We start from the raw sequence: 12,412 nt of genomic DNA, 5'->3' as shown, positions 1-12,412 counted from the left end.
ATGCCAAACTTAATTTTTTGCTGATATAATTTTTCAATGAGTATATTTCATGAAAATTCCCTGAACAGAGTGCTCCTGTATTTTTAGAAACATTTTTGAGGACTCTTTTCATGATAAATGAAATTGTCATACATGTAAGATAATAGAAAATTTAGGTGATGAGTAGTTGATTCAAAATTGTATCCATAGAGTTCTAATTATTAGATCAGTTTTTCCTGGGAGAATGTTTTCTATCACTCTCCAAAAGGTTCATGCCTTTGTTACTATGATTTGGTTAAAGCCTTAAAAGTTATGCTCATTAAATCTTTGATTTACACAAAACATTATCAGTGCAATGGATAATGGATTCAAAACTGCAACATTACAGAGAAGATAAGTATTCTGGAGGATAGAGGTCTATGAACGACAGTAAGGAGCAGAGAGAACCTTACCCAGGTACATATTCTGGAATGCATGGATAAAAAAGAATCAGAAGCTATCAAAATAAAACTTAAAAGAATGTTGAAATGTAAACATTGGAAGTACCCCAAAATTGTAACCTAGTTTCTAAGAAAAGCTTAGGTATTTTAACTGGCTGGGAATTTAACATGTCATTTATAATATAAGACTGCCATCTGAGACTACCTTAATAGAAACCTAGAAGCTAAATAGCTGAAGGTAATAAGCCCACTATGATCTGTTGTAGAAATGCCACAAGTGATACTACATTCTGTTTAATTCTAGGCCATCAACTTTTTAATGTCTCTTTTAAAATTGTGGCTAAATATACATAACACAAAATTTACTATCTTAACCATTTTAAGTGTACAGTTCAGTAGTATTAAGTATATTCATACTATTGTACAACATCTCTAGAACTTTCTCATTTTTCAGATGTAAAGCCCTATATACATTGAACATCAACTTTCCATTTTAGGTCCTGAATTTTAATAAGATTATTGAAAATCCAAGTGAATGCATAGCAGGACAATTGGTATAGAAAGACCCTGTAAACATGTTCCTATAAGGAAAAGTTGAAGGAGGTGGTATGATGAACCTGAAAAAGAGAAGGGTTAGGAGGACATGATAGTGTCTTTAGTTATCTTAAGAGCCATACTGCAGACAAAGTTATTGATTCATTATTTGTAGCTTCAGAGGACAGAACAAATATCAGTGGGTAGAATCTTTAGGAATTCAGTTACTGGCTGCACAAAGGAAGAATGTTCTGACAATTGATTGTTGCCTAACAGTAGAATCAGCTGGCCTGTAAAGTAGACAGTTTTTTGTTCCTGAAAATATTCCAGCAATGACTGGGTAAACATCTCTGGGACCAGTTTTAGATGAATTCCTATATTGGTTGGATAAGAGGTTGAATTAGCATTTCAGTTAACTATCAAAGACTATGATTCTATGAAAATGAACACCTGGGAGTGAATGGGACTGAGCTCCAACTCATATCTACTAACACATTCTGCAACTTTGGATATACAACTTTCAGTGCTTCAGTTTCCTTACTTATAATGTGAGAGCTAAAATGGGGTAATTTTTCTTGCTCTTTCAAAATTTCCATGCATTGCACGTGCCAATGTGCTTTAACAGGAGATAAGAAGCAATGGGAGAGGGAGGAGAAAGACAGAGGAAAAATCAGTGAGTTAAGTGAACAAATACATGTAATAATGGGATTCTTCCTTTTGCCATGGCCATGGACAACTTAGATCCAATACTAAGAACAAGGAGACATTAAATACCCCCACATTTTATAGAGAGAAATCAGTATTTGGAAGCAGTCCACATAATAGGAGAGTATTCCATAAGTCAACGTTGGAGACAGATCAGTGGATTCAAGAGAATGAGAAATCTCATGAGAATCATTCATGAAATTTTGTGGATGCCTGAGAAAAGAGAACTAATCAGATGTTTCTTAAGAAGTGGTTTGGTCCTTTTATCCTGTATCTAGAGAAGAAGAAATAACTGGAGAGTGTTGTCAGGCCCAAGAGGCGGGTCATTAGGAGAGGATCCTTCTCACAATATTTGGAAAAGCAAAAAAAAAGTGAACCAAGTAAAAGATAGCAAAACTTTTTGTTACATTAGTAGTGCAAACAAAAAGGCAGGCAGTTCACCAAGAAGGGGATTCTAGCAATGTAAGGTGATGACATGTACCTCCTGTGGTTAAAGCCATGAGATATACCTCTTGCGGTAGGAATGATAAGGGATGGCGGGGTAAAAGAGATCTAGATCTGGATGTGCAGGAAACCCTGAAGAAGGAAAAAGAGGAAGAGAGAAAGAACGAGAAGATGGAGTCAGCTCAGGGAACTCTAAAGAGGAGTGAGATCTCAAGCATTTCTGACGAGCTCACACAAGAGTCTCTGAAGAGAGTTGCATTTCTCATATGTCAGAAGGTTATGATAAAGAAGCAGACAGGAGATTTCCAATAGACCTACTTGAAAATATGTTATTCATTTCCTACGTCTCTCCTCTCTGTCTGAAGAGCTAAGGCTAGATAAGAGAGAAGTAGAATGAATAAGACACATTTTCTTCCCCATACTAAGTTCCTAGAACCTCAAGTCCAGCCAGCCTGGGGGAAGAGAAATCTTTGGCTAAGACACAATACTGGCATTTTTAAATGCATTTGACCAAGTTACAGAAACTAAAAGTGACAAGAGTTCATTGTGTCTGCCAAAATGTTAGTAAGGAATGGCAAAGCTGTTAAGAGCAGTGCTGAACAATAATCATGTTTCATGTCAATACTTCACTAGATTAATGATTCTCATTAAACTTGTTACATATTTATGCAGTTTTATTCCTCACAAAATAAAAAAAAAATTATACTTAATCAGGAACTTTGTTTTTCTAGTAATCTTGCTGAAAATATCTTAGATACAATTTAATGCTTATTTAACTGGGTAACAATTCCTTTTTTGATAGCACACGCGCTCTTACGCGTGCTCTCTCTCTCTCATCTTTGTGTCTGGCACTTGCCAATTCTCTTTCTGGTATCTTAGCTCCTTACTTGTGTGGAGTAAGATTACAAGCACACTTACAAGTAGGATTATAAGTACAGGAGACACAATTCTACTATCTTCATGGATTTAAAAGATCATCATCCATAAAAGGAGTAATATTAACTTGGAAAATTTTAGGGAATTTGTATCTTTACCCCATTTAATTATCTTTCAATCTGGTAATAAATTTTAGGTAATTTCCGAAGTTAAACCCTTTGAACTAATTGTTACCAACTCACATTAGAGCATATTCATTAAAACATAATAAATGTAAACTTTGTTTAGATACTTGGAGAAAGAATGAGCCAAAGTTCTTAAACTAAAGTTTAAAATGAACAACTATCCTCTTTTTGGCTATAAATTGTCTAAGGTAAAAAAAATGTGTTGTTTGAAATATTATTAGGTTTAATCACAAAATACCCTTATATTTAATGCTATAATTTGGAAATGGGAAGAAAATTTGTATGGATAATTGCTTCCATCTTACATTAGTTTTGCTTACATAAACATAATTATGTCATAAGATGGACATAATACAAAATCAAATATGAATGGTTGCTCTCTTAAATCAGTGGTTCTTAAAGTGTGGTCCATGGATTAGTAACAAAGGATCAGCATCAACTGGGAATTTGTTAAAAATGTAAATTCTTGGGCCCCACCTGAGACCTACTGGATCAGAGATTCTGGGAATGAGGCCCTAGCAATCTGTCTTTTAACAAGCCCTCCAGAAGATTCTGGTGTAAGCTCAAGCTTGAAAAGGACTGCCTTAAGTTATGGTTCTCAAACTTCAGTATACATTCATACCATTTGGAAAGCATTAAAAGTATCGATTCTTGGTTCCCACTCCTAGAGATTCTTATTTAATTAGTCCGGAGCAAGGGATGGGCAGGTGATTGTAAGGTTCTCCTGATAATTCTTTTACTGAAAGCTAAAGCTGAGAACCAATGCTAGTCCTATCCGTGATAGGAGATTGTTTAGTTTCTTGACAAAGGTCCTTTTCTAACACAGGCTTCACAATTTAAATATGCCCCCACTTGTTTGCATTACCAATTTACAGATTCTCTTTTCTACATGTGAAGATTACTGCAAAAGGTAAACAACAGTTTAAAGATTAAAACAGAATCCTCAGAGGGCCTTCTTAATTATGTGTGTGCCCACATATAATCTCAACCTAAAATGTGCAATTAACTTGTAAAGGCAAATGCAAGTAAAATGAATTAGGTTTGTAAATAGATAGTAGTGAATTCCACTGAAAATATGACCCTCAGCTGCAGTTCCTTCAACTCCTAATTACTATGAGAAGCATTTCTAATGATAGGCTTCACATGCTTTTAAATCTCAATTTTAATATTATTTTCAGTATAAAACAGTAGCTATTAAACATAACAGTGGTTACTCATGAAGCTGAAGTATAAAAAAAAATGTGATTATAGAGTCTTCTTGCAGGATTAGACTTTTGGGAATTTGGTTCATTCCAAAGGCGAAAGCAAAATATGACTGGTCCAATTTTTATAATGATGCTTAATAAAACTGGGAATTATTTGAACCTATATTTACAGAATAATGTCAAATACATTAACTGCTTTTTTTAAAAAAAAATCAGTCTTTGTCATTTTGTATTCAGTGCAGGAATAATTTCTGTTGCAGAGATCTATGCCATTCTCTCTCATAATAACTTTAAAAGTGAGACTGTGTCTACTAGAGTTTCTCTGTCAGCTTCTCTTTTGAGGTAAAATTTGATTTAAAATGACAATCTAAAAGGTAAATGTATGTTACTGAAGAGAGATACATGTTTAGAGGAAAACATGCTTCCTACTTTATTAAGGAGAAATGATACTAAGACCATGATACTCTAAAATTTGGTTATATTTCAGAACCAAGCTATCTAACAGCTAAATTGTCACAATATGTTCATATTCAGTTGTGTGCTGGAGGCTTCTTGCACCAATTTGTGAGAGCCTATTTTTAAATTTCCAGGGATTCTATGAGCCAGTTGTTAAGCACATGGTATTATTTAAAGAAAATAATTGTTATAAATTTACAATTAAATAATTTTAAACAAAGGTAATAGGTATTCAAGATTTGTAATTTCCTAATAATTTTACTACATTGCTTTTGAAGTTATTTTTCTCTGTTGTATTTGTAGAGTGAAAATATTACATGTTGGTAGGTTACTGCATGACTTTTCCCAATTTCAGATTCAGAGAATGGTATTGGCCATGGTGAGAGTATTTACAGCATAAAAATAGGCAAACACTACATCAGGGCTCCTCCCCACTAGTGGATGTTAAAACTTTGCTAACATACTTATGAAAAAAGCCCGTTATAAATTTATGTACATTCAAATAAGATAATGATATTATCTGCACCCTATTCTCCCCATCTAATCATTTCAATACAAAGTCAAGCTGAAATGGTTAGGTTTTAGTTTTAAGCATGACTGGATTCATAGCCTTGCCCTGCTATTTATTAGCCTTGTGATTTCAGGCAAGTTGCTATGTCTCTATTCCTTTATCTGTAAAATGTGGACATCAGTATGTTGTTGTAAAGATTCAATAATAAAATATATGTTTGGCAGCTCTTGCAATCCCTCTTCCCCTCACCTCATGAAAGATATATAAGTAATGTTGATATAATTATTTAGTTTTTTATTGAAATCTTAGGCATTTTCCCCTCCCCAAATAATTTATTTGATTCAAATAAATTATTAGAATAAAGAAAAAGGTCTTGCCCTAGACCTGTTACTAAAAAATCAATCAGATCAGAGACCTAATAGAAGTTCTTTAATGAGCTCATGCTTTATTTTCCTAATCTATATTGTTTTCATGGCAATTCTTATCAGAATTGAGACTCTGATTCCAAAGCCTCTCTGTATTTAATGTTTTCAGATTACTCATTACCGTTTTGGTATACTCTGGATGAGGATGCTCAAAATAGGAAAGAAAGCAAAAGAAAAAAAAAAAAATAAAGCAACTTAGCCGCAGACCCAGCCAGATTTTGGACCACACAATTAGTTTGTTCGTTGGAAAGGAGTGAGAATACACTGCTTACCCCACTTTATTGGTCAGGCTCCAGATATTCTACCTATAAAATGTACAATTAATTTTCTATTGGGTGGTTATTGCTTTCTTCCGCAACACTGTAATTGTGTTCTTTATCATGTCAATTAGTACTACTTAATTTATACTTTATTCAGAGGTTATAAACTCAAATGTCTACATGGACTTAAAAGTCTAGTGTAAGAAAAGTTTTTTAAAAATCAAATAAACATTCTCTAAATACTGGCATTTAAATAGAAGGGTTAAAAAAAAAACCCTTATTTTCCTACTGTTAAAAGTATAACATAGGGGTAAGTTATTAAAATGTATATGCAATTGCATTGTATTTATAATAAATGTGTTACACATGTCTAATTTATGGATAAAGTTTCCCCATAGTAATTTTAAAAATCCATTGCCATGACTGAAAGAAAGCACAAGTCTTAGAAAACATGTTTCATTTTCTTACTGTGTTTGACTATGTTCATACATTATTGAAACAAATGATAGCAAAACATTCTGAATCATAAGTACAAATGCGATTAATTAATTAAATTTACAATGTTATTTAACAATAAAGTTTTACTATTTTCAAAAGCAGGAGAATCTATAGAAAGTGACTGGGAATTTTGCCATCAACAAAAATATCATCTTAAACTAATAACAATGTTGTCAGAATCACATGACTCTATGTAAATGAAACAAATGATTTACCCTTTGTAATCTTAGCCTGGATTATTTACTGCTCCCAGAATATAATATACATATGCCAACAAGAATCATGTCTTCATTTACTCCAAATGTTACTCAATGAGCTATTCTGTTTGACAAGTTTAATCATTATAGACATAAGATTAAAAATGAACATTTGAGGATGTCCTGTTAGATGTATAATAACCACCTTCTAATAAAATCTGCAATGTTTGGATCTGTGTATTTTAGCTGAGGAGGGAATATATTCTGAAGTTCTCCTTAAAGTACATCTTAAAGTCCAAAGACTGTAATGAAAAGTAACATATCTTAAGCCTTTTAAAGGAATTATAGTCATAGAATGTTCTATCTGACACAGTCTCTACTAACAAATGTTTCACTCACAACTTACCACAAGATGCCATTTCATCCGTCTGGTCACCGCAGTCATCTTCCCTGTCACACAGCCATGCTCTGGGAATGCAACGCCCATTTCCACAAGAAAACTGGTCTACCTGACATGTTCTGGCTATGATGATCAATTAATATACAAAAAAAAAAAATAGGCCTTTTGAACAACATTGAGGATATAAAACATGAAATATCTCTTTTACATGTAAGATATTATATTTCTCTATTAAGATAAAATATTTTTAAAGTACATTTTTATTTAATGTTTCTCAATACCAGCTTGTTCATCTTCTCTAAAATTCACAATTTTCCCTCCAATTAAAATGACTGCTAAATGACAAGATATTCAGTAATCCTCACACAATTCAATAAATGAAGCTAGGAATTCATTATTTTAAAATTTTTGCCCAGCACATGCTTATGAATATATAGTTGAATTAAATTTCATCCAACTTTTAATTAACACAGAAGAATTTTGGATAGCATTTGCCAAAAAACCAAGAAAACTTTTGCCATAATGTTGAAGGAAGCATTTGGACACTATGTCAGGGTATGTAGTTTATAGTCATGAGGTTATAATTGTCCTTTTCCTCATTTTTAATGCATTTGCCTTTTGATCTCTAAATTGTCCAGTATATGAAGTGAAAATGCAGAACATATTTTATAAAACACACATTTAGCCTTAATATGACTTTTTAAAACTCACTTTTAGCACAATTATATTAAAAATATGACTTTTTAATCAAAGTATATTAATGAACTTTGCTGTGGGCTCTCTTAAGGGTTTCAACAAACACAAACATGGAACCTTGCATTCTATGTTAGCCAAAGGCAGTGGTTTAAAATTATTCAGTAAAGGAATTATGTTCCACAGGGAATTTCATTGCCCTTTTCTATTACAATCAGGTCAAATTTTGAAAGCATGAAAGCCTAAATAGCTTCTCTGCCTCTTCCCCCAGGGCTTTGGAGGTTACCTACTGTTATTTTTAATGTTTGATTTTTTTTTTTTTTATTTTGTTCCTCTGAACTACAAATCTGTGTCCGTGAGTATTAGTAACCCATCAACCCTTTCTTTTCACCTGGACTAGAGAAAAAAATGGGATATGTTGGAAAGGGTATATTCAGACCCATAAATGTTTTGGTTAGGTGAGGTTTTGGACAGATAAGGAACAACTGGTGTCTGAATTTCTGTGGCTGTAATAAGGGACCTTGCTTAGCTAATAGACTTCCTCCCATTTCCTGGGCTTGAGAATCTTAAGGATGTGTTTCTGTTTCATTGAAACACTCTGTGAAATTGGGTATTAATGGTTGATATAAAAGAGAGTGGTTGAAAGCCAAGTCAATTAAATGCTAAAATGGGTACCATAAACTAGAGTTTCAAAGGTCATTTAAAATAATTTCTTTAAAGGTATATACATAGCTTGTGTGTATCCATTATTAGTGAATACTTTAAAGATCGTTTAGGTAAAACAAATAAAAAATTTACTGGCTCGGTTTGATACATCGGACTGGATATACCATTTCTATTCTCAGTGTCTGCAATTAGAAATATGAGGAAAATTATTATAGTATGCATTTGGCTTTGCTTGTGTGGGTAAGTGTACTGAATCTAAAATATTTTATGCAATATCGGATTTTTTCCCATTTTACAAATTGATCATTAATTTAAATTAACCAATTTTAATATTCCAAAAAACATATGCTTCTGAAGTTTTCAATATTAAAATTTCAAGTAGGATTAGATATTTCTATGTTGTCTTATTTGGCTAATTCTGTAGATTTTCTGTTAAGCTATTCTAAAATTTGTACTAAAATAAAGTTCCTATGTACTTTTTTTAAACTATGTCTGCTTAAAGAAAGTACATATATAAAGCATATATATATACAGAGTGAGAGAGAGAGAGAGAGAGAGAGAGAGAAAGTATGTGTGTGTGTGTGTGTGTGTGTATTTGTATTAGCCTAGAGAAAGATGTAGAAGGATACATACAAGATCTAATGTTAGCATTAGTTTACTTGGTAGAAAAGGGTAAAATAGAAGTGTGAGGAAAATTAATAATTTTTCTCTTACATATCCCTATTTCATTAGTTAAAATAAGTCTGCTGTTTCCTTTTGAATTTTAAGAGAAATTTAATGAGGGGATTTTTTTTCAATTCTTTACTTCCTTCTTCTCTAACTTTCCTCCCACCTTCTCTTTTTTCCTTTCTTTTTCTTTCTGTATTTCTTCCTTCTTCATCCTCTATTTCATTCCTTTAGTTTTTCTTACTTTCTTGGTTTAAATAAAAAGACATTATTATATGTTTTCATCTCAACTAAATTTTAATTAACCCATAATAAGAATATATTAAATTTATCAATCTAATATTCTTTCATTTGACATTCTCACATCCCTGTATTCTCTCCCAAAAATTCAGATTTAATTCTAGCAAAGTTTTCTCAGATTGTTTGCTTTTTCATTAGGAAAGCTATGGTGATTAGAAAGGAAAATGAGAAAGAACTTCTAAGAACCTGGCTCACATTGTGTATGACCTATCTCATATTGTGATGTTGTCATCTCATTAACTCTGAAGCTGGAGGAACTGTTAGGACATATTATTCCAAAGAGTATTCCCTCATTATTATCGAGGGAAAGTATACCCTGAAGATATATTAATTTATGTTCTGTTCTAATCATGGAGAAAATTATTCACTTAGTCTAAGCAAATTTAACTGATTTCAGATGAGAAAGATGCTTCATTCCATAAATCTCCAAGTATTGCCTGTCTACATGATATAATCAGATTGACTAAATTATCACTTTCTAATCAATGGATCTGTCTGAAGAAAATGCTTTTACTTTTTCAGTTCTTGCCCCCATCCAATCTAAGTTAGTTTGGAGGTGAGATTAGCAGACCAGCCCTAGAAGACTAATATGGTAGCAAATGCTGCTCTAAGGAAGAGGACATTTGCACTTCCTCCAGGAGAACTGTTCATCTAGCAATTGAATCAGAGATTCACTATCACTATGTGAATAGTTCTACCTATTACTTACCATGCTTCTCCTGCAGCCATGTAGCAGTGAGGAATCCTACAATACACAGGCACCATACAAGGAAGGAGAGTAGCATTATTCCTAAACCTCACCTTTGTTGCATTTTAATCAAATGCATTCTATTTAAATAAAGCCTATGTCATATCAAAATGCACTATTTGTCTTGGAAATGTCTGATTTTTAATACATTATTTTTTTAAATAAAATTATACTTGTCTAGTCTGAATTTAGTCAAAATTGGAGGAGAATATGAGAAGAACAAATATTATGTAATAGAAGAACAAATATTATGCTCTGTAGGAAGGAAGAAATGATGGTCTGAAATTACCTAGGCTTGAATCTAAAAATTATCATGGTTACTGTGAGGAAAAGGAATTTCGAATCTAACTGATTTTCATGTTTAGCCTCTGGGTCTCCCTCTTAAGTAGATATTTTAAATGTTGAGAGAGAATGGCTACCAAGCCCCTGACTGTGCAACTTGCTCCAGCCCTCTGTGTATGTGCTGTTTCCTCTTCAGGCAAATTCTCCAACCCTCTCTCCTATTATTCACTTCACCCCACTCTGGACAATCTATGTTGGTCATTTTTTCATTTTTTTTTCAATAAAATACTTCTGTCACCTACAAAGATATAGGGAATAATATCAACACTTGTTTACTATCATATAGCTATATCAAACATTAATTTTTTCTATATTTGCTACAAATTTTGGTTTTATCTAATTTATGAAGAATTCATTATAGTTTCATTTGAAGTTCCCTATGTAATCCTTTCCAATCACATTTCCCTCCCTCTTTTCACAGAGGCAACCATAGTCCTAAATTTGTTTTCATTTTTTTTTTATTTCCAGACATATTTCTAACATTATTCCTATGCAGTTAAGGATTCATAAGCACTGTATAAAGTTATTTTACATTTTTATACTTTATATAAATAGTATTGTTTATATTCTACAACTCAGTTTTTTGTTTAATTTTTTAAAATTCTTTTTTTGTTGATACTTGAGTTCTAATTCACTTATTTAATTATGAATAACTTTTATTATGTGAATAGAACACAGTATACCTATAAATTTTCCTGTTAATGAACATTTGAGTTATTTCAATTTTTTTCCCCATTACTAGCACTAGGGCAATGATGATTTTTATTCATGCTGCCTTGTGCACAGATATTAGAATATAAGCCTGAGTTAAGGTATGCACATCTTCACATTTGTTGGATTGGCCAAATTGCTTTCCAATGTAGAAAATTAATTTACATACACACCAAGAATGTATGACAGTTCCTTTTCCCCATAATATTGCTAATTCTTGGTTTTTAACAGATTATTTTATTGTTCCTAATTAAATGGCTTGAATTAGGAATTTTTCTCACTTTTTAAAATTTCAAAATATTAAGGGGATACAGAAGTTTTTATTACATGGAAACCTTGTATAATGCTTGTCAGGACTTTCAGTGTGCCTGTCACCAGAAGAGTGTTCATTGTACCCAATAAGTAAGTTTTTAATCTTCATCTCCTCCCACCCTCCCCCTTTTTAGATTACAATGTCCTTTACATCTCCTTGTGCTGTTTGTGCGCATTATTTAGCTTTCAATTATTAGAGAGTGCATGTGGTGTTTGTTTTTTCATTCCTGAGATACTTTACTCAGGATAATGTTCTCTAGTTACTGCAAGAGACATGATTTCATTCCTTTTTGTGGCTGAATAGTACTCTGTGGTATATATATATCATATTTTCTTAATTCACTCATGAATTGATGGGCACTTAGGTTGATTCCATATCTTTGTAACTGTGAATTTTACTGCAATAAACATTCGAGTGCAGGTGTCTTTTTGATAAAATGACTTCTTTTCCTTTAGGTAGATACCCAGTAGAGGGATTGTTGGATTGAATTGTAAGTCAACATTTATTTCTTTGAGGAATTCCCATACTGTTTTCCATAGAAAAAAATCTGTACTAATTTTCAGTCCCACCAAAAGTATATAAATGTTCCTTTCTCTTTGTATCCATACCAGCATCTATTGTTTCTTTTTGTTTTGTTTTTTGTTTCTTTGTTTTTTTTTAAATAATGGCCATTCTGACAGGGATAAGGTGGTATCTTATTGTGGCTTTAATTTGCATTTCCCTGGTAATTAGTAGTGTTCTGTATGTTTTCATATGTTTATTGGCCATTTCTCTATCTTCTTTTGAAAAACTGCTCTTCATGTCTTTTGCTCACTTTGTAATGGGATTATTTTTTTTCCTTGGTGATTTGTTTGACAT

The 12,412-nt window shown here is 32.5% G+C and overlaps 1 protein-coding gene across 2 annotated transcripts in view; it reads right to left on the bottom strand.

Annotated features, from left to right (window-relative positions):
• LRP1B (LDL receptor related protein 1B) overlaps window positions 1–12,412 on the bottom strand; it is a 1,768,615-nt gene that overhangs the window by 677,068 nt on the left and 1,079,135 nt on the right. For both annotated transcript variants that reach the window (XM_069473041.1, XM_069473049.1), the window contains exon 18: window positions 7,122–7,238. In XM_069473041.1, coding sequence (XP_069329142.1) covers window positions 7,122–7,238 — 117 coding nt within the window. The remainder of the gene's footprint in view (window positions 1–7,121; window positions 7,239–12,412) is intronic.

This window comes from Eulemur rufifrons, chromosome 1, assembly GCF_041146395.1.
Source record: "Eulemur rufifrons isolate Redbay chromosome 1, OSU_ERuf_1, whole genome shotgun sequence".
Lineage (NCBI taxonomy): Eukaryota > Metazoa > Chordata > Mammalia > Primates > Lemuridae > Eulemur > Eulemur rufifrons.
This window is presented reverse-complemented; position numbering and strand designations above follow the sequence as displayed.